Here is a 23,549-nt window from a genome sequence, read left to right on the forward strand (position 1 = left end):
GGACCGTGCGGACCGGAGTACATCCACATGAGGTCCTTGCGGTCGAACGACGAGCGTTCATCACTAATTGACTGTGTATTCAAAGCCAGGACTCTGGTATCCGTGAGCTTTTTTCAGCTGTACCCGCACCATCTGAGTCCTCCACAGGTGACCCTATCCAAACGTTGACGGCGATGCAGCGCTGCACGGCAGATCGTGGACTGGGAAAAACTGACCAGTCGCAGTCTGCCAGGTTCAGTAAATCGTGAGGACGCTGCGAGCATGGATTACTCGCCAAACGTTTCCCCCTCCTAAGCGAGAGCCCTAATACGGATTTAAGACTTATTTGATAAAGCGGTTGTAATTGCGCTCACCGACTGAGCCGCAGATGCGGGGAAAGAAATGTTAGGGCTGAACTGTCTGGCGGCAACGTCGAAGCGGGTTAGACAAAGCAATTGCCCCAGGTCATGACTACAATCGTAAAGATACCAATGCAAAGTGTCTGGCAGAGTTGAATAGGTTGGCCTTGGCGAGCAAGGCAACCAAGGCAACACTTTTCTCAGTACTGCTAACCAACTAACCAATAACTCTGAGAATGAGTAGTAGCAGGACCCATCATCTAAAGGACCAAACAAGTGCTCCCCCCAATAAACAAATATGACAATATAGCAAACTATCTGGCAGATCGGCCTAAATAACGTAAGACTGCATCTAAGTCTGTGCGTCCTCTATCCCAGTTCCTCCATCAGCTTCTAGAATCCCATCAGCATATTTGAGCGATAAAAGAAATATTATAGTAATTGGGGGTAAAAGTGACGTTTTCGCATCCTGATTTCCGTCATTCCTGAGTTTCTTCAGCCATGTCTGGAGTTAAAGCTTGTTTGCAACCAACCGAAGGTCCTGCGTAAGTGCCACAAGTGCAAAGCTTGGCGGCGGACGTCTTGTAACTGACCCATCAGGTGCGATGCTCGCCGCTCTGCTGCAGTTGTGTGGGTAGAGAGTTGTATGGAGAAATTCGAGGCAGCAGTCCGAACTGGAGCAACAACTTTTGTGACAAAGGGAGGTCACACCTGTCAGGCCCTGCCTCAGACTTGGGCTCGAGGGGACTGGCAGCGTGGGACAAAGCTCCCGCTCCCCGAGATCCTGGATTGCGGTGAGCTCGAAACCCAAGTCTTGTTGCACAACTTTCAGACTGCACGGCAGCAATAGACCTGCTGCTCGGTGGGGACCTATTCGTAACTCGTGCCATAGGCCGGCACTCCTCCCTGTGCTGTAACCCGGGCTCGCCAACGGATGAAGCGCACCTGTACACTACAAATTACATCCCCTCTTTTTGGTGCTTTGGCGCCGTACAGATTGGCAGTCGCTGCCATGCTCACCCCTTGCCCTGGGCAACCCTCACATTACACACATACAAGATGTACCGTCCACAAATGCACAGAAGATATGGTCTTTCCCAACGGAACCTGTGCCAAGGCTTGTCCTGTCGAAGCCCTTTGCCCTGATCCGAACCATAATGTTTGCATGGCCACCGCGGACACATGCGCAGGCGGCATTATGAGCAAGTATGCTCCAGCAGTTACTCCGAGCCAACCGTGGTGGGAGGCCACGGCTCTTATTACGGCCGGCGAACCATGGGGGACGACACCGAGTCGACGACTTACCGGCGGACGCTGAAGCACATACCGGAGCCGGTGCGGCCTGAACGGTGAGTCATTAAAATCTGCACAACGCGGTGCGGCTCACGTGGTCTGCGGGCCTGGGGAAGAGGGCTCGCGAGTCATAGAAGAAGAGCCCGGATAGGTTTGGTCCGGTTCCGCGCGGAAGATCATGGGCTCCATGTCCAGGTGCGCACATTTTATCGGACGCAAGGCGCGGGTCCGGGGCTGAACGCGCCCGTGGTCAGCGAAGCACTTGAATTTCCGAGGCAAAGCCGGAAAAGGCTTTTACGGGGCATCCTAAGGGAACTCCACACGCTGCCAGCATTCGTGGACGCGGCGTCGCCCGCCGTCTGGGAGGTCTGACGGAGTGACGCGTTGAAGGCAGTGGATCGAGCTCCGGGACCCTGTCCTTACAAAAGAGAGGGTGGAGCCAACCAAGCAGGGAAGCCGGAAAGCCGTACGCCCCATTCCGGGGTACGCCAGCCCTGGCCGCAGGTGTTCAGCGTCGCCTGACGCTTCTCCCATCCCACCGCCGCACACACCCCTTCCCGGTTCAAACTGCAAGTGCACCTTCCGAATTCCTGATGAAGTACGCCCCTTACTGCCGCCACAAAACGGGCGTCTCGCCGTTGTGATTCCGAGGATAATGTCAGTGCAGTTAGCGTCGTAAGTCGCAGCGGGTGCTGGGTGAGTGGAAGGAAAGGCAGTGTGCAAGTGGCCCAGGACGGGGTCGTCCTTGCTTGTTTAAGAATACACCTGATAAGGTGAGCCATGCATTGCAACTCAAAGAGTTCCACTGCGCGGCATCAGCCGAAGAGTAGTGGGGCACCGACCAAGTCGGCTTCGGAGTGCGACTGCTGGCGCCCAACTTAGCCGACGGGGACGCAGTCGGCTGGTGGAATGCCTCTGTGCTTCCTGTGCTTCCACACATAACCCTCGCCATCCCTTGCCGCTGCACCGCATCATCACACTCAACCTTTTCCGCTGACGCCACCACTGCCCATGCTCCTCATGTCGCTCCTCTACTTCAGGCCGGAGGGTAAGCGCAGCATCCCGGAGCCGTACGGGCCCATGCCTCCGGCACCGCGTGGCACTCGGCCGCCGCCAGATGAAGTGCGCTACCGCCCGGCGGGGGCAATCCCAGAACCGCCGCTACCGCGACTGGGCCGGCCGGATGGCATCACCGGGCTGCGGGAGACCGACAAGGAGGTTAATTTTGAGGCGACGATGGGGCGCAAGGTCCGGGTTGGGCAGGATAGCTATCGTGGTTCGGGGCGGGCAGGGGACCGCAGCCTGGTGTACGGCGCGCCGCAGCGCGTGGAGGATGACCCGTCGTACTATCGGTCCATGAAGGACGCGCCAACATTTGTGCGATTTTGCAACAGCCTGCCACCAAAGCCGGCTGTCAGTCCGCACCAGCGGCGGGACGAAGGCGCGCGGCGGCAGGCGGAGCAAGAAAGGCGGCGCGAGGCTGCTCTTGTGTCGACGCTAACAATTGAGGGAGTGCCGGATGATGATTGAGGGGGCCTGAGAGGTGACAAGGTTTAGTGTCAGCAGGAGAAGGGAAAGCATAGCTTGCTTTCTCTAACGATTGTGTTTTTGGCATGCCGGGGTTTGGATTTGGATGAGGCGCTGGAAGGAGGCCAGAGGAGGGTGCACGAGAGAGCGTAGGGGCTGGTGCGGGCCATGAAGTATATTGGGTAGATGCAATTACAGATAGAACTATAATAATTGTTAGGTTCGCGGCGTCGGGTTTTGCATTGGGCTCGCTGTGCTGCACGGCATGTTGGGTTACCCGAAACCGGAGCTGTCGCCACGCCGTCATGCGGCTTCATTCGACAGAGCTCGCACCATTCCGATTTTCCATTTACTCCTTGTTCAATCTACACTTGTATGTACACACACTTCCATTTGGGTGTGCTTTTCACGGTAGTTCGAGCGCTTGCCTACATAACGCAGCTCACAAGATAGCAAACGGTTATGCCTTAGGCCTGAACAGTGGACTTATGAACGAGAGCAAACTGTAAATTACATAGGCGCCCAAAGTTTGGCCGCCCGCTTTCCACGGAGGCAAACGTGCTCGCAGCGTATCTCGCAAGCTAGGCATGAGCTTGCGGAAAGCAACATGCCAAGGCAGCTTGCTTGGCGCGGCGATTGCCTCTTCCTCCTGCGCGGGTGAGGAGCCGGTGTGGCGTCCATCGACGGGAGCCATCAGCCTGTAAATGAGCAGTGGTTTATGCCGCCGCAGGATGTTCGACGTCATCGTCGGTCACCGTAGAAACTATAGTGAGTTTACGCTCGGTTGGAGCCGTTTCCTACTAGCAATTTAAGTGCAACAGTTCCTATTCCATGCAGGGACGAGCGCTGCGTAGGATGTTCCTCACAGCAGCTGTTCCTCAAGGATACATTCAGGTGCGCTCATTAGCCGCTTGTTAAGGCGTGCCGGCGCTGGCTGGCTCACGCCTAGGGTCAGCTCTCACTTTCCTCTCGCGCAGACCTGGGCGGAAGTGCGCGGGCGGCAAGTCGAACCCTTCAGCATCGTGCGGCAGGAGGTCGAAATCGTATCTGAGCGCCTCCGCCACAGCGTCTCAACTGGCATCCCTGCCTTGAAAACCGCGGCGGAGTACTTTTTCCGCCACGGCATGGAAGGAAAGCGGCTCCGACCCTCCCTGGTGCTCCTGATGTCGTCGGCGCTCTCCCCTGCCGTGCCGCCTCCCGAGTACCTCCAAGTGGACCTGCGGCCCGCAGCAGAGCATGCTCCCGAGCTTCGGAGACGGCAGCAGCGCATTGCCGAGATAGCAGAGCTGATTCACGTGGCTAGCCTCTTGCATGACGACGTCATTGATGATGCGGAGACGCGGCGCGGTGTGGTGTCCCTGAACAACGTCATGGGCAACAAGACGGCCATTCTGGCGGGCGACTTTCTGCTGGCACGCGCGTCCGTGTCCCTGGCGGCGCTGCGCAATTCGGAGACGGTGGTGCTCATGTCGCAGGTCCTGGAGCACCTTGTGTCGGGGGAAATCATGCAGGTGCGAGGGCGGGAAGGAGGCCATGGTGGCGGATATGAGGGCGGAGTTTGCCACATCGATGTCGTACGCGAAAAGACAGAATTGTACGACATGTTTAGTCGGAATCATACTCTGGTTCACCCTCTGATGTCCGCAAGAGGGCGACATCACAACGTTGTGTGTGGGTTCGTGAGGGAAGGCTAGCAGGGGCGCCGACCGTAGGACGTGTGGAGAGACGTCAATTTTATGGATTCGGAGCCTGTACGGAAAGACAAGCGAACCCAGACGTGACTTTGACGTGGGCGTCCGGGGCCGGGATCGGGGGTAGGGAAAGCGGCACCCGGGTGGAGCTTGCGCGGGTAGCCACCTGCGGGGGTAACCAGATTGGCCCCGCTCAGTCCACACCTTCCCCCCTCTGCCTCAGATGACTGCTACCAGCGAGCAGCTGTTGGACTTGGACCACTATCTGGCCAAGACCTACTGTAAGACGGCCTCGCTGATGGCCAACAGCTCACGATCCATTGCGGTGCTGGCGGGGGTGCCGCCAGAGGTGCGCTGGCAGAGGGTCAGGGGCTGGAGGGGCTTGATGGCGCGGACAGCGAGGGGCGCCTGGAGCTGGGTGCCTGAGGGGGTTGAGAACGCATGGCCGCGGAGGAGGACCTGGCACGCAGTAGAGCTTTGAGGGCAAGCGGGGGTTGTTGGTCTGCGCATTGGGGTTGAACCGCGACTTGGGTGCACGTGAGCCGCACTTTTTCCGGCTGGTGATGCAGCACGTGTGCGGTGCCGTGTGTGGCAGTGGCGATGTCGTAAGTGGCGAGCGGTAGGACTTCCTCCATCCCACCCCCTGTCCCCCGACATAATGGTCTGCTGGACGGCTGTGCGGCCCCGGGTCGCCGGCGGTCATGTCATCCCAGCGGCCTCCTATGCGGTACGGTGCGGCATGGCACCTCCCTGTGAACATGACTGTGGGCCGCCTACTGGACCCGCATCGGTTGGATCCTTGCTTACGTTGCCCGCGTTCTTTCGCCCTCTTCCCATCTCGTGCACTTCCCCCTGCTGGACGGCGACACCGCCTGTGTGGGCCGCCCGCAGGTGTGTGACATGGCCTGGAGCTACGGCCGCCATCTTGGTCTGGCGTTCCAGGTGGGTGCTGGTGTGGCGGTTGAGGGGTAAGGGGCCGGAGAGAGTCCAGAGGGGGGGAGCTGCCCAAGCTGCGGCTGGTGGGGATGCATATGAGCATCCCCGTCTGCGTTGCGCTGCAGCTGCAGCTGATCCATGGGTCAGCCTCTCCCAGCCCGTCCTAGCCTGCTTTCCATTTGGGCCGTGTCTGAGTTCCCTATGCGGCCCCGCCCTCCCCTCTGTAGGTTGTGGATGACCTGTTGGACCTGACCGGCAGCAGCTCCGTGTTGGGGAAGCCTGCACTCAACGACCTGCGGAGCGGCCTCGCCACTGCCCCGGTGAGCCGCCGGAGTGTGGGAGGGGGGAAGGGGGGGGGAGATATCACATGCAAGGAACAAAGGTGAACTGTCGGCGTCCAAAACAGCCGGTACTGGCACTGCTAAGGCAGGAGTGGTAGGAAGGATGGATAGATGGATGGAGGTGGTGGGCTGGGTGGGGGCTTCGGAAAAGGGGAAGTTCTCGTTGGGGGCCACTTGCTGGAACAGAGGGCGCGGTTAGAGATTGTGTGACTCATGCCGGGATTTCGACCACCCGGGTAGCTGGCTACAAGGTTCGCCCCCGCATCTGAAGTGAGTTGCTGCGTCCAGATGTCCTCTACTATTCCCCTCTCCTGCCTTGATGCTTGAGCTCTGGCCTGACTTGTTCTGGTCTGTATCGGTGTGCCTGTCTGTGTATCTGCTTGTCTGTCCCCGTCAGGTGCTGTTCGCCGCCCAGGAGGAGCCCGAGTTGCGGCCGCTCATCCTGCGGAGGTTCAAGCAGGAGGGGGATGTTGCGCTGGTGAGTCAAGGCGAGGAGTAGGGGGTTGGGCCAGTGGGGGCTCCGGGGCCCCCCGGGGGGGTCTCGGGGAGGGGGTTCTGCCGCTGCCGCGCTATACCCGTATCGGTACGGGTCCGGCGGTTTATGGGGAGTGGCGGAACAGGGCACTGGAGGAAGGCGTCCTGAGGGGGCGAGTGGACGGACGACGGGGGGCACCTCCTCCAAGGCTAAGTCCAGTCCTGCTTACCGGTTGTCCGGCGTGCTTTCCGACGTGGAGGCCAATCCCCCGCTGTACCCATTCCCCGCGCTGCTGCGCAGGCCATGACGCTCATTCAGCGGACACAGGGTCTGCGGCGAGCCGAGGAGCTCGCGGCGCATCATGCCAAGATAGCCGCGGACATGGTGGGACATGAGAGCACCCGTCTGGGGGGAGGAGCCGTGCCACTGGGTCTATGTGTGTTGATAGATGAAACAGTTACCTTTAGAGCGCTGTCGCATGTACACAGTTACGGGGCTCACTGCAGGAGTAGGAACCAGATGGCCAGTTGCTGTGCAGATGCAGGTGGGTTGCGTCACCTCTGGTAGTGCTTTGTTTTCTTGTACGGGACCTCGGCTTGCCTTGCTGGGGTCATAGCAGGGCCCCGCCACGCATGACTAGGGCCAGGGGGCCAGGGAGTGGGGTCTGAGTGGGTTCCTGCATGGCCGCGCTGTCGCCAATGTAGCCGTAATGTTCATTCCCCGGTTGATGGTGGGGCTGTCCCGGTGGGCATGAGGGTGTGATGTTCCGGTCGTGGACCGGGCTCGGCGGGCGACTTGACTTGGGGCTGCTGGTGCCGGGTATAGCGGAAAGCTCTCTCGCCCTGTAGCCGCACATCTCGTCGCACATGTCTACCCGGCAGTGAAGGCGAGAATACGCAGCGTCTGCTCCCTCGCCCCCTCGGACCTTTTTCCACTGACCATGATACATGTCCCCTTCCGCTGCGGTCTCCACTTCCTTTCCGCCGCCGTACAATGTCATACCGCTACAGATACGCTGCCTGCCTGTGGCGCAGTCGGACCACGCGGAGATAGCCCGGGAAGCGCTCATACAAATAACACACAAGGTCCTGACTCGCAAGAAGTAAGCGCAGGCGATGATTAGTCAACCGACGCCCCCATGGAGTGGAGCTGGCGTGCTCAGCAGCATTACTGGAACCAGCCTTAGTTTTGTGATGCGGAATGAAGGGGTGCGAAAACTTAGCGGGACTTCAGGCCCAGGGGAGTGGGCAGGTGGCAGGTGGTGACGTCGGTGAGCTTGTGGGGAGGTCCTCCAGGGCTGCTGTAGATTGCAGGCTGTTGAAGCAGGGAGGGAGGATTAGAACTTCGCATGGCATGACGGGGGGGCAATGAGAGTATACAAAAAAGGTCGTGGCTGTGGCAGCAGCGGCTGTCATGCGGATGCGGTGCCAGGTTGGTGATGTGGTGGCAAGTCTCCGCCGGGGCAAACGGACTGCAAATCGTACAACTGGATAACCGTAGGACTAAACGAGCGGTGAGCTGTCACGTGTTTAGCAGTGACTTGAAGAGCCTGTGTGTCTCTGTTGGCATGGGGATGATGTGCTTACGACGGGGGTACATCCCGCGAGGTACTTGCCAGCGCTGGGGTGCGGCTCGGCGGTGTGGGCTCTTCGCCAGGATTGAGCTTTGTAGTGCAGCAGGGATGGTTGCGGTGTGTGGTGGGAATGGCGATGTTGGTGCCTGTAATATTGGCCATGATTTGCGGTGATGGCAGATTTCGTGGCCGGCAAGGTGTCAAGTGAATTTGCGGAGCAGCTAGGGCTCGTGTCGGACCTGGACTGTCCTCAGACAGTGCGCGAAGATACCTGGGGTACAAACAGGGAGGCGCCATACATGTGTGCGCGGATGCCCGCGGTCACGAAGGTGCCACTTGCGCGGAAGTCGCTTTTGGTTTGGTCTGGTTGGGGTTTGGTTAGTTTCTTTGTGCACAATGTGAAGTACGCCGGGCGATCTCTAAGTTGGATTGAGATATTCGGGCGCCCGCGCCATGTGCGCTTCGATTGCCTGCCTGCCTGTTCGTTACCATTGCTTGCCGCTGTTCTGGAGTTGACCGCCATTCATGGGGGGGATGGGGGAGCAGGGATGGGGCCGCTAGAACTTGCACCCGGGCTCTATGCTCTTTGTGGAGTTCTGGAGTGCGGTCAAGTACCCAGTGGTTGCCGTTGCCGTACGGACATGTGAGTGGGAGCATGTGCGCGCTGTCGTGGCAGTGGCCGCGGCTGACCGCTGGACAGTGCCTACACAGGGCCGTTTCCGTTACAAGTTGTTTCTGTTGGTGGCTCACACGCATCACACGTTTTGCGATTGCATGGAAGCATACCTGCGCAGGAGAAGGGGGACGACTATGTGCCATTAGGGCCGAAAGGGCACCGTGTATTCCGGAAATTGGCCATTTCAGGGGGAAATGCCCTGGAGCGTGGCAGCCGTGGGCCTGCGAAGCAGTTTTCTCATGGCCGTTGATATGAGGAGCCGTAGAGGACGCGGTCAGGGGCCCTGGCATTGCGGGGACGACGTACACATGCACGCCATTGCATCATCCCAACTAGGATGGCGTACACGCTCCCTCCCAGGCCACGAGCAACCAAGCACAGGGTCCCCCAGTCTGCACCTCTCATTTTTGGGCTGTACAGGGGTGCCGCCGCGCAAAGCTGGATCCGGTGTTTCGAATGCTCCTTTCTTGGCTACTCAGCTTCGATCCGGGAGCGGAGAAAACCAGCTGGCGGCTCAAGCCCCACCCCTTTCATTCCCTGCACAGTGCCCGGTAAGCTGACACTGAGCGGATGCACAAGCGCGCACCTGGGTAAATCCTCCCCAGCACAATCCAACTTCACAGAACCTAACAGCCTTCGCAATCGGGGTGGCTTCCTACAGCGGTTACCGATGGGGGCCAGGCAAACTCAGCGTATGGCCTAGCTTGTAGTTAAACCTTAAAGCCTGGAGCAAGGCTCGCCCTGCCAACGGGTTGGGTTTCAAGGGGTTTCGCCATGTTTGGGCCGTCATGATATTGCATGGTTAGCAATGCGTGGAAATGGTTGACCTCTGAGGTCCCTCACAGCGGGTGGGGACGGAAGGGCAGAGGCCGCGGAATAGGCGCAAGCTGTGGCAGAGAACACGAGATATTAAACCTTGTCGTGGAAGCTCGATGAGGAATAGGAATTATCGAAATTCGAATTGGGGATTGGAAGGGACCTGCGTTGCCATGGGTTGGGGGTGTTGAGGGTATTTCCTTGTTTTCCGCCAAGACTCTGCTGACCTGTTCTGACTGATACCTGCGTTATTGCGTTACGGCGCACGTAATGGCTTGCCTTAGCGGCTATATAGTTTGCGATTCTGGCTTAACAATACGAGGATCACAGCTAGTGAAAGCCTGGACGACAGTTGTCAGGCATCCAGCCACCCACGGATCGAGACAACCGTCGCTCAGCTGATACGACGTTCGTTTGCTGTTGGTAAACAGTGTTATTCGGCAAAACCTTAGGAAGTTCAAGAGAAATTAGTATGCATCGTATGCTTTTAAGTAAACTATCTTAGGTGTGTAATTGGCCTATGCACTTCACAAACACGATGTTGCAAGAAGCTGATCGTTCTAGAGACAAGTAGCCAGACGTGAAAAGCAACGATGTCTGCCGCTTCTAAAAAGAATGACCCATTCCACTTCGATGAGATTTATAAGCAGGCTGGGCTTGAAGACCTGTTTGTCAAGAAGACGATGGGAGAGCTTAAACAGAAGCCATCGGCTGGGCCTGTGCCTTCTTCCTCACGTATGTACTTTGCTGAAGACACGGGATGTTTGCCGCTTGTGCAAATCTTACTCGAGCACAACTATCATCGCAGCTATTCGGCCTGCTGCTGCTACAACGGCGCCCAGGGCCCCGCCCAACGCCGTAAACTTCGATTTGGACTTTTTGAGTAAGCCTGGGTGTGCCTGCCCCGTGGAGTTTGTACCCGAGGGGTAAAACCTTAAGCGTCGCTTGCCCCATCCCCGCACCCTCAGCCACAATAGCAACGTCGGGCGCTGCGTCTCCAAGCCTGTCAAAGCACAGCAGTGCATCCAACTTGACAGCTTCCGCTGTACAGCAGCAGAACCAAGTGGGTCCTAAGAGTGCGGGCCCCTCTGTAAAGCTCCTGGATGACCCCTTCGCGCTGTTCGAAGAAGTCCCAGGAGCAGCTGCCCCTCAGAAGCACACAACCCCGACAGCACCGGCAGTACCAGCGGCGAGCGGAGGAGGGATGCTGCTGGACTTCGATGACGTTCATGGTGGGACAGGGGTTGATGCGAGTGGCCCAAATAAGCGGAGGGCCTTATGCTGGAGCGAGGCCTCCGCAGGCCAAAGTCGGACGCCACTAGCTGGGGCGCCACTAGCTCACGGCCCATGCGTTGTATACTTCACGATCCCCACGCCGGATCGCTAGGCGCCGCCTTGCGCTCGCGTTGAGACGATTCGTCGACGCAGTGCAGTCCTCCCGTCTAATCGTGTGTTTCTGCGGCCCTGTTGAACAATGCTGAGCCGCCCCGCGGCTGGCTGCTGCTTCTGGAATTTCCGTGTGTGCAGTTTTCCCTTCAGGCCCGGCACCGGTCCCGGCATCTGTACCATCAGCCTCCAACCTGATCTCGCCGACAGCAGCCCCTGCAGCGCTGGCGCAGGCTCAGGCGGCCCCGCCGCCTCCGCCCCAGCAGCCCATGCGGGTGGCACCTTCTACAGGATTCCAGATGGAAATGCCGGAGCAGCGCCCGCCGCCACCTAACTACTCCGACCACACAGAGCACCAGACGGCACCCCCGGGCTCAGCGGCTGCCATCCGGCCAGCCCCCGATGCCGATGCAAGCGGCGCTGGGATGTCCATGGCATCGCCGCCAGGGGCCCTCACGCGGAAGGATCATCCCAGCGGATATGCACAGTTCCCTTCATCCTCCTCTTCTGAAGCTATAGACTACCGCCAGCATCGCGCCACCCACGGCCGTGACCAGCCACAGTCCACTCCGCAACATCACCAAGATGCTCTCAAGTATTCCCAGCAGTACGGCTACGCCGTGGCTGATGGCCTAGAGGCCTCCCAGCCATCCAACTCATCGTCATCGTTTAACTGGAGCCACACGCCCGCCGGCAGCGGTATCTCTGGTTACCTGAAGGCCTTTGGGAAGAAGGCGGTTCGTGCGGCCAAGGCGGGGCTGGCGCAGCTGGAACACGCGCTGGAGGGACTGGACCACCAGCAGCACTCACAAGGCGGCACACGGCCTGCGTCGGCGTATGGGGCGGGGCAAGGCCGAAGGTGAGGACTGGATGTTGCAGTGGGTCAGATAGCGGGGTGCATGGGGGGATACATGCAGGTTCTCCTCCAGCACTGGGGCGCTAGACGAGCGGGTGTTTGCTGGATACAAGGTTTGCCGGGCGTTGTGGTGTGAGGTTGGGTCGTTAGCTGCATGTAGCGGTCTCCTGGCCCACGTAGGCTTGCGCTCTATTCATACTGTTATAGCCCATGCCGTCCCCCGACACGGGAACTCGTTGGGCCACCTCCGCAGCGATGCCGAGGTGGCTGAGATCAGCAACGACGAGGCGCTGGCCTGGGCCGTGCGGCTGGCGGACCTGCCGCCCCATGCGCAGCAGCAAGAGCTGTCACACGTGAGTTCAGACTGCATCAGACCGCATCACACCTGACAGCGCATCGCACCACGTTGCTGCAAAGGGCTGCGTTCGTCCCCTAGCGTCGAAGGTTGTATTCACGCGGTATGCGGCTGCTTTGTTGAGGCTTTGGTACGGGGTATCGGGAGAGATTCAGTTGCAATCAGCCCCAGGAGGCGGTCGTTGCAACCGGCTGTAAACAGAGGGCTTCCCAGAAGGCATTTGCGTATGTTTTACGGCCTGCCCGCCTCCCGGCTGCCCTCGTGTGGTCTGGACTGGGCTTTTTTGGGTTAGGCATTTGTCCATGGGCACGCTCCTGATGGTCCATTATTACCTGGAGTGACTAATCCATTTGCGCAGATGCCACCACCGCTGCGGCGTCGAGTGATCGAGGTGTTGCGAGAGCAGGTGCGCTCCGAGCACGAGGCGGCCACGGCAGCAGCAGCAACCGCAACAGCAGCAGGGGCCGCGGCTGCTGCATTGGTAGCTCCCGGCGCTGGCACCATCTCCGGGTTGGGCCACGGAGCTTATGACGCCTCAAGGCCGTCTGCGGCAACGGCGGCGGCACCTTATGGCCACGGCACGCCGATGCCTCCACGTTGGCCTGATCCGCAGGACGTTACGTCACAAGGGCATCACATCGGAGCGCCGCCGCAGCCACCAGCTTACGGTGAAGCCGTACAGCACCCAGCCGCGCCGCCGCGGCCAGCGCAGCCACAACCTACACCGCCACCGCCGCCGCCGCCAGAAGCAACCGACCTCCTGGGCCTCGGCAGCGGCGAGCTGCCGTCCAACCCCAGTGTAGCCCCCGCCGTCGCGGCCGCCGCGCCAGTCGTCGATGATCTGCTGGGTTTCGGCGATGAGGCCACACCGCCTCGGACCGCCCCTTCCGCCGTACCCTTACCCGCCACTCAGGCTCCGACTGCAACAGCCATGAGTAACCTCAGTCCTCCCACGAGCCTTAGTGCCACCGCTGTTGCACCGGCACAGCCACCGCCACCACCTTCAGCGGTACACGTTGATGATATTGATGATTTCTTCTCTGGAGGAAAAGTTGCACCCGCCGGCCCCAGCAGTAGCGGGGTTGGTGTCGCCATGCACGCCAGCTCTTCGGCGCCCAACCGTGTTGCGCCCCGGACCGCCGGTGGTGGGATTACTATCCCCGCTGCAACCAACAACAAGGGCAGTGCGGGAGAGCTCGCGGACATGCTGCACGGCAGCGACGATGAGGGCGGCGCGGATGTGGACGTGTCGGGGTACGCGGATCTGTACAAGGGCGAGCAGGGCTCGGCGGATGAGCCGGAGATCCGGAGACGGTTGCGGGCGCAGGTGCGTGGGGGACCAGAGGGGTGCGTCTTCTTATGCGGCGTGCAGCTATGGACGAGGCATCCTGTACTTGCTCCTCGCTGCTTGCTGCTTGCTTGGAAGCTTTCAGAACCCTCCGAAGCCATCTGCATTTAGATTTCACCTGGGTTTGCGATGTTTTTTACATCGTTTATCGACACACTGCCAGGCGAATATGCCCCTCGGCAATGGGATTTCTTGCGGTACCTGCCATGCCTGCTCGCCGGGCGGTGCACAACTGTAAACGCACAGGTCACTGCACGCGTCTTGGCTTGCACGCGGCTCGCGGCGCGCGGCTCATACCTTGCGAACCCAACGGTTTTGCTTGATCCATGTTTGATGGCTTCTCTTCATTCCCGCAGCGTGAGGCGGCCAAGCACGCCAAGATGAAGGCGGCCCTGGCTGAGAAGCTGGCCATGGAGGCGGAGGAGGCGGCGAGGAGGGAGCAGCAGGTCACTCTCAAGGACCGGTACAAGGCGGACATTGAAGCATGGAAGAACAAGAACAAGGTGGGCAGTGGCTGGTGAACGAGCTTAATGTTGCAAAAAGCTGTAGGATCCGAGCTCCGTATGCATATGTGGCTTGGATTCAGGATGGGCGTGGGTTTGGGCGTGGAGCGTGTACTGAGGCGCTTTACGGGCCGCTCATGGAGCCCGCAACATGATGATTGACACGATTTGACTGGACTGTGGTGCGGGAATTTCTGGGTTTCGGAATTGCGCGTACATCTTCTGGGCACTATCCCTGTGTGAAGGTGTGTACAACAGCACGACGCAGTGACACTCCCGCACATCTCTGCTGTGAGGGTTGGTGATGACATTGCCGGCATATCACTCCTAGTGGGCTTCTTGGCAATTCCTCACCTTCCAGCCAATGGGTCCCTCAGTCATGTGTGTAACTCCTCAGTTTTGCGTAACACACCCCCACACGGACCCTTCCCAGCGCAACCTCGTTTCCCCAACCCCTCTCCACCTCCTTCGCCGCTTCAACCGCAGGGTAACATCCGCGGCCTGCTGGGCTCCCTGCATACGGTGCTGTGGCCCGACAGCGGCTGGGCGCCCGTCAGTGTGGGGGACCTGCTAGAGCCGGGGCAGGTGAGTGACTGGTTGGGGTATGGCGGTGGGTGGGTCAGGCCACCATGTCTGTCCCCTGGCTCTCGCCGTGTGTTTTGCAGAAGTACTGTAGCGCGTGGGTTAGGTTTTCGGTTGAGAGTGTGCCGTGTGGGTTGATGGCCACACAGACTACTAGGTGCCTAGGTGGACGGGAGTGTTAGTCTGCTGATGCAGGACTGTGTCGTGGTCATTCCGTCTGCTTTGCCACAGTGTTGGCCGTGTTGAAGATTCCCTATCCAGCTATTTCCTGCGAGACCTCTTGCACGGTAGTGGGCTTTTCCTGCCTCCCTGCGCCGCCATACCGTTGTGGCTGTTCCCTGCGTTCCGCTCCTGCTTCTCTGCATCAACAATACCCCTCCTTTGCACTCATGGTCTCTCGGTTCACTGCACCCAATGCTTACCGAGCCAGGAGCTGCTCAAGTACTATGCAATTAACTGCACCACGCTGTCAGGTTCGCAACCAACACGGCGTAAGCTTCCCGCAATAACTTTTTTCCCAGCTACCAGACACCTCTCCTCGATTTACCCGTCTGCTTTGTCCGTCCTCAGGTCAAGCGTGTTTACATGCGTGCCAACCTGCTGGTGCACCCGGACAAGGTGAGACAGCGCAATGGCTCCGCAGAACAGGTGGCCATTGCGGATATGGTGTTTGATGTGCTCAAGGACGCTTGGAACGTGTTCAGGTAGTGGGACCGAGTAGCTGCTGAGACGGAATTATTGCAGGGAAATTGAAAGGCAAGGGAGCTGGGGTACGGCCCTGGCGGACGCGACTCTGGTCGCCCAGCAATGGCAGTCGCTTTGTCGATGTCGTGGGTTATCGTGGGTTACCGGGGGATGCAAGGGGGTTACCGGCACCGGGAAGCTACACTGTGTAGGGAAGGGGCCACCCAGCTGCTTGCGGGCGTGTGTATGGATGGTGTAACTAGGTTTTGTTGGCAGTCCTCACTGCAGTCCTCACTGTGCCATTAACTTTGCATGCTTGTGCTGTCCTCTAGAAGGGAGGTGTGCCGTCCAGTGGTGGTTGGAGTTGTGAGGATGGATAATGGCAGGCTTGTGGGAACTCTGGTGCTGCCGTGGACGGATCGCCGGGCTGTCGCCGAGTTGCTTAGGACTGTCTGGGTCGTGGTGCGGGGCTTCCCTTGGTACTATTGCTGGTCTGTGTGGTGTTTGGGTGTGTGCAGGACCAGTAATCCGGTCAGACCTGGAGTAACGTCATTCATCTGAGGTACATACCTGCGACCGGGTGTGCACGGCCTCGTTGAGGAAAGGGGCGCTGTGTGCGGTTGGTGATATCGATATGTTAGGTACAGGGGTTTCTGTTTTATTGGCGAAATGCACCGGACTGGTGGTTGCCCAAGAGCAGTTCGACACTTCAGGCATTTAGCCCCGAGACCTGGCTTTGTCCAGCGCTGCTTTCCTCGTCTCCTTACTGAAAACACCTTGCTGTTAGTGCCCGTGTGTGGTCTTATAGACCAACCATTACTCAGGTGCACGAGACGCGCACGCAAAGCCTGACCTGCGGTTTGTCGAGAGAAGTTAGCTGACGAGTGGCCGAATCACTCCGGACGGGAAGCGTGTGAGCCGAGCTGGTAGCTGGGATCGGCTTCTTAATGTTATGCACTTACCCCTTGGGTAGACTAGGGTGTTCGGCAGCAGCAGGCCGTCCGGTTGGTGCGTCACAGTGCTATCCGGTCCAGTCTGTTCCACTGTCTACAGCAGCTTCCGGCTCTCGACCCGGACTGTAAATGAAGGTAGATCTAGCCTGCTGCCGACCATTATGATGCAACACTTGGTGCAGGTTCGCCTGCCGAAACAATGCCTCTACCACATCCCACATAAACCTGATGCTGTGATGGGGACCGGTTGCTTGCCCCATAACCGTCATAGGCACTTCTTCCTGTGAACCCGTGCTTAGCACGTCAGCACTACTACTTCACAACCACCGTGCGCGTACCGCAGCTCTGCCAAAACAGTAACAGTCGTCTCGCCCGCTGTCCGCAGCGACCGAGGTAAACGGCGGTGCCCGAGGTATTTTAGAGCTCACCTGAATTCACCTCCATCGTCGCTCCACCAACCGGCCGGCACCTTCCGTGCACCTGCCCAACCGCGCTCTGAGAGCTGCCACTCAGTTGTGTATGAAACACGCACGCACCTCATGACATCGCATAACCTCCTCTTACAAATCCGCAGCCGACTTGCACGAAGTGGTAGTCACTACACGCCCGTTAACCGTGCCTCCTGTCGACGTGTAGTGTTAGGAGGTCCCAAAGACGGAACACCGAAGCCGTAAACCGAAGCTGAGGCAGGAAAGCGCCCAACAGCCTCAGCACCAGGCGAGCAGCTTCCATGGACAGTCCAGGCTCTCTGCAGGGCCCTTGGGTAGTGGCCCTCGCGCCATAAACCAAGTGCCCCAGCGCCGCACAGGCAGCTGGAACTCCTGCCTCGCCTCCTGACCCCAGACAGCTCCGCTTCCACCTACGCCGCCACTGTCGCGCTCGCCGCTGTTGCCTACCCGCTTGTATGACACCCACAATGTCACGTCCAGGTACACACCCACTACCAGCCACGATTTGGACAGGTTGGGTGAGAGGTCACTTGCCCAAGCTGGGTCGAAGCCGCGAATAGAGTCAGGGCCCCACAGGTTGGCCCCCGCCAGTGAAGCCTTGCCGACCTGCGTGTCTATCCGTGTGATCAGCAGCCCCAGCTCCTCCCGCAGCCGACGACGGTCTCGATCCAGAGCCTCAGTGGCCTGCAGTGAGCGACAGCCGAAGAAGCCCCCGACCCGGAGACCCGCGGCAACGACAGGGCATGGCAGGGAGAATGGTCATGACAATATAATCGCGAACACGCATGTGAAGCACTTCGCTTCGATTAACTGCAAAAGTTTAGGTAGGCACTTTAGCGGAGGACATTGACGGAAATAATATGCTACGGTACTCACTCTTGGGGTGCACATCTTAGATAGTGCCTCCGAGTCTTCGGCGGCCACTGCCTCGAAGAACACACGGGCCGCCTGGGACACCGAGTCCACGAACTGTACCCCTCCGCCGTGTTATCGTTGACGGTTGTTGGGCCAGGGAGAGGAGGAGGAGGGCCGCAGGACAGAGGGATGTAAAACGGGAATGGACTGTCAGTCAGCGATCAGGCAGGGACTAGGCGCACAGTGTGGACGTTCTCGGCCACACCAAGGGTGCGCTAGAAAGTGAGCGGCGGAGGGCTCTCCAGCCATTTCATTAGAAAATCCGCCAAGCTTAAACACTTCACCCCGTCGCGGCCTCACGCAACACATCGCATCACATCCCCCACTCCTCACTAAACATACTTCACAGCCAGCATCTTCTTCACATCAATACCCGGACCCGCAGGAACATGCGTCCAGGAGCAAATCATCGTCACATACGAAAAGGTGTTTCCCTGCATCCCATGAGGGCCGCAAGCTGGCAGCGGATTTCTACAATGATGTGTTGGAAAAACTCTCCTCTGAGGCCCTCCCTCGGGGTAACTCAAGACATTCATCCTCCTAGGTGAGAGGAGAGGGCCCACTTCACATGTTGACCTCACTTCATAGGGTGACAACCTGGACACTTCACTGGTTCACATTTACATTCAAGGATTGTAACACAGCAAGGCGTGAATGCGTACGACATGGCAAACCCACCTCCGTGGCATTGAAGCTGTTGTCTACTTGGTCCCGGATCATATCCTCCGTGGGCCCCAACACCATGGGTCGCACCAGCCCCACACCCGCCGACCACAGCGGAGCGAACGCCGCCGCAGTCAGCCGTGCCGATGGACTGTCGTACAGGAAGCTCCAGGCCCTGTCCGGCCCTCCCATGAAGCCCCCGTACCCCTGCAGGCCCTCGTATGCGTTCATGCGCATGCCCTCCTCGATCATGGGCTGCATCTTCCGCATCCGGGCATCCCGCCAAAACGCATGGTGGGCGTGGATGTTATCACCGGCTTCAGCACCCTCGTCATCCTTGGACTCATCTCCTTCACCTTGATTCTTATCGCCCTTGTCAGGAACTGGCTTGGTTGTAGAAGTTGATTTGGGTTTTTTCTGTATGCTTACATTGGATCTGGGCTGTTTTGTGGGCTTCGCAGCAGCAGCAGCAGCTGTAGAGTTAGGAGATGAGGATGAGGAAGAGGAAGAGGAAGAAGAGGAGGAGGGGGTTTCAGGCGGCTGCGGCCCCGCAGGACGCTCGGGAGTTGGCGATGAGTCCGAGGAGGCGGCGTTTGCCTGTGGGGAATGCGAGGACGGGGCTGCATCTTCTCCTTTTGCTCGTGCTGGTGCTGCTGCGAAAGAAGAGGTGCCAGCAGCAGGGAAAGGGGAGGACGACGGAGTGGAGGCAGGCAGTGTGGATGAGGACGGCGCTGGCGATGGCTGGGCCCTTGACTGGTCGTCCGCACTTCGTGAAGGTGGTGTCCCCGGGGCCGGGGGCTCCGCGCCTCCCCCGGGTTGCGGGCCCGCTGCAGCCGCCGACTAGGGGAAGTGGGGTGGGGGGAGGCCATGATGTCATGATACGTGGACAGTTCAGAGAGACGGCGGAAATGATGGTGTGCTGATGACTGATGAACACCCTGGGCCAAAAGCCAGGGGCCTTGGAGGAGTCGAAGGGCTGTGCGAGCCGTAGCGAGGAGGTCGCAACAACAGGCCGTCATGGTTATGCAGCACCACCAATCATCCAGCCTCGAGTGCTATCGGCATGCAGAGATTAGACATAAGGCCTGCCTTTTGGGGAAATGAGGTTCGGCGCTGTACGGCTCCGGAAAGGCCAAAGGATTTAGGGGATTCTGGGCATCTGAACCACTGCCGAACCCCTGCAGGCTTCCGCTCTAGCCCTCTCCGACGCCGCGAGTCTGAAACACGAACCGGTGCCCCACCCCGAGGCCTTCTTGAGATTTTCCATGTCTGGGATCTCCTTCCAGGCCGCCCACTTCCCTCTCCCTTCTCCCAACCTGGAAATCCCTTCTCCCAACATGGAAATTCTAAGGGAGTGCTTTGCTTTTGTGTGCTGCTGCTGCGCCAGGGTGCATCTGCTTCCCAACTTCTTGGCGGAGGGCAGGGGGTTTGGAGGACAAATGGGCATGGGGCCTTGGTGGCCTAATATTCCCCGGACGGTGACGAACTCCGTCGAGCAGTGGCTTTTGCGGCATACTTCACCCCCATAACCAATATTGATATTCTCCCCACGCGGGATGGCGGCGGGGGACTTTCTTGGATGGAATGGAGCAGTCCTGGACCACATCACCCACCTCCCCATGTCCCTCTGGTCCAGGACGGGAGCTCCCGGGGATAGCCAACCATAACCCCCGAAACACCAAAGCGCCATCTGCCCCCCCCCACACATGAATCACCGTCCATTTCACCACCGGCATGCGTGTGAATGAGAGGAGTGTCTGCATTCATCTGCATTCCGCCTATTGCCAGGTGAAAAACTCTCAGGCTTGTGACACCAAGCCATCCTGTGACACCAAACAAGTTGGCGGCGCTTGGCCCCCAACTCCCCAGAGCTGTGAGGTGTTCACGAAGTTGGACGCGCCCGCTGCAGTGCGGTCGTGCACAAAGGGTGATTGGATCTTTAGGGTCCTATGATGAGGAATTAGCGATCTGGGTCGGCTTCCAAGGGCGTTTTCTGTGGCTTTTAGCACCCGACGCGCAAGTCAACCCTGTTCTCTCTGACCGTTACCCCCCTGTCATTTGCAACAACTGTTTTCATCATCGTTTCCGCTCTTAGGCTCAGGGAGCGTAGGTAACAGATCAATCACGGCTAAGCTCCGACAGCTTGTGCTGGCCTGAAGCGGATGAAAGACATGATGGTTGCCGTCTACTTACCCGAGACGATGGTGCTTCGCTATCTGCCATCCACCGGACTCCCGGGAAGCTCCATACGCTCGAAGGGGTCACGAGTTGTGAATGCAGTGGCAAGGAAGTCGAGCAAGTGGCAGTCTCCGCCGACACGCCTCGCGCAAGCCTCGCCAACAGTCTTCCTCCACCCCGCTGGATCAACGCCATAAGAGATCGAAGCAACCTACGAAGCAACCTAGCGGTGTAACGTGCTTATGGCGATCCACCCAAAAATGTTTTTACGTTGCTACCCCGGGATGCTATAAATGGTGGACAGAAACCCACATCAACCGGATCATTATAATTCGTGAGTGCATAAAATGTAAACCGGTACCAATGGGTCCACGTAGCATCGCTAGTACTGTACCCAGACGATCGTTCCTACGTTTCCTTCATTTTTAGTAATTAATAATTAATTGCAATTTATATACTAGTCAACTGCATATAAGTAGCTCTGCGGGCAACCTCATGAACTTTCCCACGTCAGCTCTCCTTGCAGAGTTACTTGCGAAGGCATGAAAAATTAGACAATTGACGCTTTTGCGTCCCCTGCCTGATGTTGCTTAGGCCCCTGCCGTCGGCTGCGCAGCCGTTTCCATCACTGCCGCAGGGAGCGTTAGGGAACCGAGGCACCTGGCCTTCCCCAAGCGGCCGGGGACAACGGCAGTATGGATTAGCACGGTCGAATTGCGTTGTTGCGGACAAAGGTAGCCGAGTCCTTGTAGCCAGTACTGAACCGGTCGTGCAGGCTCCTCTAGCAGATGGCGAGCTGGTGCTCTCAGACCCAGACGATGTGGTACCAGAATCGGGCATTTTGTGCGATGAAGCGTTGCGCAACCTGGACGAGTACCGCCGCGTCGAGGCATACAGTGCCACCGTATCCAGCAGCAGCATACACAATTCCAATGGCTTTGCATACTCGCCGGCACAGCGTAACCAGATACGGGAGTCATGGGATGCGCTCATGCGCTGGTCAAAGGTCTTTCGTACGCGCAAGCTTGCCGGAAGCCCTTTGGAGGCAGCAAAGAAGATCGTCGTTTTTGGCGGAGGGTCCTTTGGGACGGCCATGGGCTGCGCACTAGCCCGCCAAAAGTCCGACCTGGACGTTGTGCTGCTGGTGCGGGACCCCTACCTCTGTAAGGACATCAACACGCTCCACGAAAACACACGCTACCTCAAGGTGAGAGACCCTTTCCCCTTTCACCCCATTCTTCCTCATGCAACATGGGGTCCTGGCTGTTGCCCGGTCCTGCGGTCCAAGCCAAGGAGGTTGGACCGTGGGGCTTAAGCCTGGTTGTTTGGCATCTGCAACGGGGCCGGACTTAGGGGGCTTACAGCTATCCATGGCGCCCGTAATCGCTGTCTCCGACCAGCCGATGGGCGAATCTGCCGACCGGCTGGCCGGCCGGCGAGGTGACGGGTGAATCTGCTGGATGGAAGGGTTCAGGCAGAGAGGGAGTGAGAGAGAGGCGGGAAGATTCAGGTTCAGTGGGCGACATCTGTATCAGGAGGAGGCTGCTTGTCGTGGCCACCATCCGTGGGCGTGCGTTGTGTCTCTCCCAGGTCATATTTCCGGCCTTTCCTTCGCTCCGAATCAACCCTCGATCCCGCAGGGCTTTCAAATGCCGCACAACGTCCGAGCCACAACGCTCGCCGCGGAGGCCATTGCCGGAGCGCAGTACGCCGTACATGCCGTACCCGTACAATCGTCCCGTGCCTTCTTGCAGGGCATCAAGGATTACCTTCCCCCTTCGGTTCCCATCATCTGCGTCAGCAAGGGTTTGGAGGTGGGCAGCGGCCAAATGATGTCGGAGCTCATTCCGAGCGCCCTGGAGCGGAAGCAGCCGGCGGTGTTCCTGTCGGGGCCCTCGTTTGCACGGGAGGTGATGCAGAACCGGCCCACGGGGGTGGTGGCCGCGTGCAAGGACGGCAAGCTTGCCAAGACTGTTCAGGATCTGTTTGCGAGCCCCACCATGCGGGTTAACATGACGACGGACGTGGTGGGAGTGGAGATCTGCGGAGCGCTGAAGAACGTGCTGGCGATTGCTGCGGGGATTGTGGAGGGAATGGACTTGGGCCACAATGCACTGGCGGCGCTGGTGGCGCAGGGCTGCTCGGAAATCAGGTGGGCATGGGTGGTTTAGGGGTGTGCTGGCTGGTGGATGGAAATACTGGGTGGTAGGAGGAGGTTGGTAAGCGGTTGGCACATCCAGTGTATCCGTGAAGGGCGGGCTCAGGAGTACCAGAGGGGGGAAGAGCTACGGCATGTTGCTACCATGGCTACTATGGTTGGTACGACATGTAACACCGGGTCGGGGGCTGAGAGCGGTAACTTGTGGGGTGTTGTGAGTTTGTGTGGGTGGGTGGGTGGAGACGGGAGAGGACTATGCGGGACGTGGGGACGGGCTGCGGACGTGGGGTTGCGGGTCTTTGTGGGCGGAGGGGTTTGGGAAGGAGGTTTCGGCTGGAAGGGTAGAGGGAGAGGGTTGAGACTATAGAGTGGCAGTATGCCGGTTGTGGTTGGAAGAGGGTTGGGCAGGGCGGGGGGCCAGGACCCGCCCGGGTGACGGAGATAAGGCGATTGGCCTCTGGGTTGGTGGTTTGGAGCGGAGGGGATTCGCTCGCCGCAATCCCACACCCGGCTGCAGCTGCATCACACGACCTGCCACACCCACTCACTGCCTACCTGCCACACCCACTCGCTGCCTACCTGCCGGCCTGTCGACCTGCCTTCCCGGCTGCCTGTGCGCAGGTGGTTGTCGGAGAAGATGGGCGCCAAGCCCACCACCATGTCGGGGTTATCGGGGCTGGGTGACATCATGCTCACCTGCTACGGCGACCTGTCCAGAAACCGGTCTGTCGGCATACGGCTGGGGAGGGGGGAGCGACTGGAGGACATCATAGCGTCTAGCTCACAGGTGCGTGTAAGGGGGGCTGAGTAGGCTGGTAATAAATGATTGCAAAATCGCAGAGGAAGGGAGTAG

General features: G+C 58.9%; 5 protein-coding genes across 5 annotated transcripts in view; 4 read left to right on the top strand and 1 right to left on the bottom strand.

Annotated features, from left to right (window-relative positions):
* The first annotated feature begins 609 nt into the window (after window positions 1-609).
* VOLCADRAFT_103801 (uncharacterized protein) lies at window positions 610-3,684 on the top strand. The gene is made up of 5 exons (XM_002948131.1): window positions 610-883; window positions 965-1,132; window positions 1,529-1,687; window positions 2,672-2,679; window positions 2,749-3,684. Exons 1-5 carry the CDS (start codon window positions 840-842, stop codon window positions 3,159-3,161), a joined length of 792 nt encoding a protein of 263 aa, XP_002948177.1. The 5' UTR covers window positions 610-839; the 3' UTR covers window positions 3,162-3,684.
* Window positions 3,685-3,765: 81 nt separating this feature from the next.
* On the top strand, window positions 3,766-7,707 carry VOLCADRAFT_88541 (uncharacterized protein; the record flags this gene model as incomplete). Its single annotated transcript, XM_002948132.1, has 11 exons — window positions 3,766-3,815; window positions 3,889-3,926; window positions 4,030-4,052; window positions 4,136-4,669; window positions 5,073-5,198; window positions 5,419-5,454; window positions 5,741-5,791; window positions 6,013-6,105; window positions 6,524-6,604; window positions 6,902-6,985; window positions 7,612-7,707. The coding sequence occupies 11 exons, from the start codon at window positions 3,766-3,768 to the stop codon at window positions 7,705-7,707; spliced, it is 1,212 nt and encodes a 403-aa protein (XP_002948178.1).
* Window positions 7,708-10,144: 2,437 nt separating this feature from the next.
* On the top strand, window positions 10,145-15,404 carry dnj51 (molecular chaperone; the record flags this gene model as incomplete). Its single annotated transcript, XM_002948133.1, has 10 exons — window positions 10,145-10,401; window positions 10,475-10,549; window positions 10,635-10,898; window positions 11,239-11,911; window positions 12,162-12,261; window positions 12,622-12,669; window positions 12,877-13,590; window positions 13,968-14,114; window positions 14,601-14,699; window positions 15,267-15,404. Exons 1-10 carry the CDS (start codon window positions 10,260-10,262, stop codon window positions 15,402-15,404), a joined length of 2,400 nt encoding a protein of 799 aa, XP_002948179.1. The 5' UTR covers window positions 10,145-10,259.
* Window positions 15,405-17,040: 1,636 nt separating this feature from the next.
* VOLCADRAFT_116756 (uncharacterized protein) lies at window positions 17,041-20,068 on the bottom strand (the record flags this gene model as incomplete). The annotated part of the gene is made up of 5 exons (XM_002948271.1): window positions 17,041-17,466; window positions 17,659-17,751; window positions 18,376-18,833; window positions 19,677-19,768; window positions 19,974-20,068. The coding sequence occupies 5 exons, from the start codon at window positions 20,066-20,068 to the stop codon at window positions 17,041-17,043; spliced, it is 1,164 nt and encodes a 387-aa protein (XP_002948317.1).
* A 1,053-nt stretch (window positions 20,069-21,121) lies between these two features.
* VOLCADRAFT_88544 (uncharacterized protein) overlaps window positions 21,122-23,549 on the top strand; it is a gene marked incomplete at both ends in the record, with an annotated part of 2,952 nt that continues 524 nt past the window's right edge. The window contains 3 exons of the mRNA XM_002948134.1: window positions 21,122-21,745; window positions 22,179-22,690; window positions 23,318-23,483. Of these exons, the coding sequence (XP_002948180.1) occupies window positions 21,122-21,745; window positions 22,179-22,690; window positions 23,318-23,483 (1,302 nt within the window). The remainder of the gene's footprint in view (window positions 21,746-22,178; window positions 22,691-23,317; window positions 23,484-23,549) is intronic.

The sequence above is a fragment of the Volvox carteri genome (genome assembly GCF_000143455.1).
Source record: "Volvox carteri f. nagariensis unplaced genomic scaffold VOLCAscaffold_9, whole genome shotgun sequence".
Taxonomy (NCBI): Eukaryota; Viridiplantae; Chlorophyta; class Chlorophyceae; order Chlamydomonadales; family Volvocaceae; genus Volvox; species Volvox carteri.

What these genes read in the sequence shown, in the direction of transcription:
- VOLCADRAFT_103801 (XM_002948131.1), top strand. Translation starts at nt 840, where the DNA reads ATGTCTGGAGTTAAAGCTTGTTTGCAACCAACCGAAGGTCCTGC. An exon ending in CAACCAACCGAAGGTCCTGC is followed by an intron (nt 884 to 964) that starts GTAAGTGCCACA and finishes GCTCTGCTGCAG; the next exon opens with TTGTGTGGGTAGAGAGTTGT. An exon ending in CCCCGAGATCCTGGATTGCG is followed by an intron (nt 1,133 to 1,528) that starts GTGAGCTCGAAA and finishes ACACATGCGCAG; the next exon opens with GCGGCATTATGAGCAAGTAT.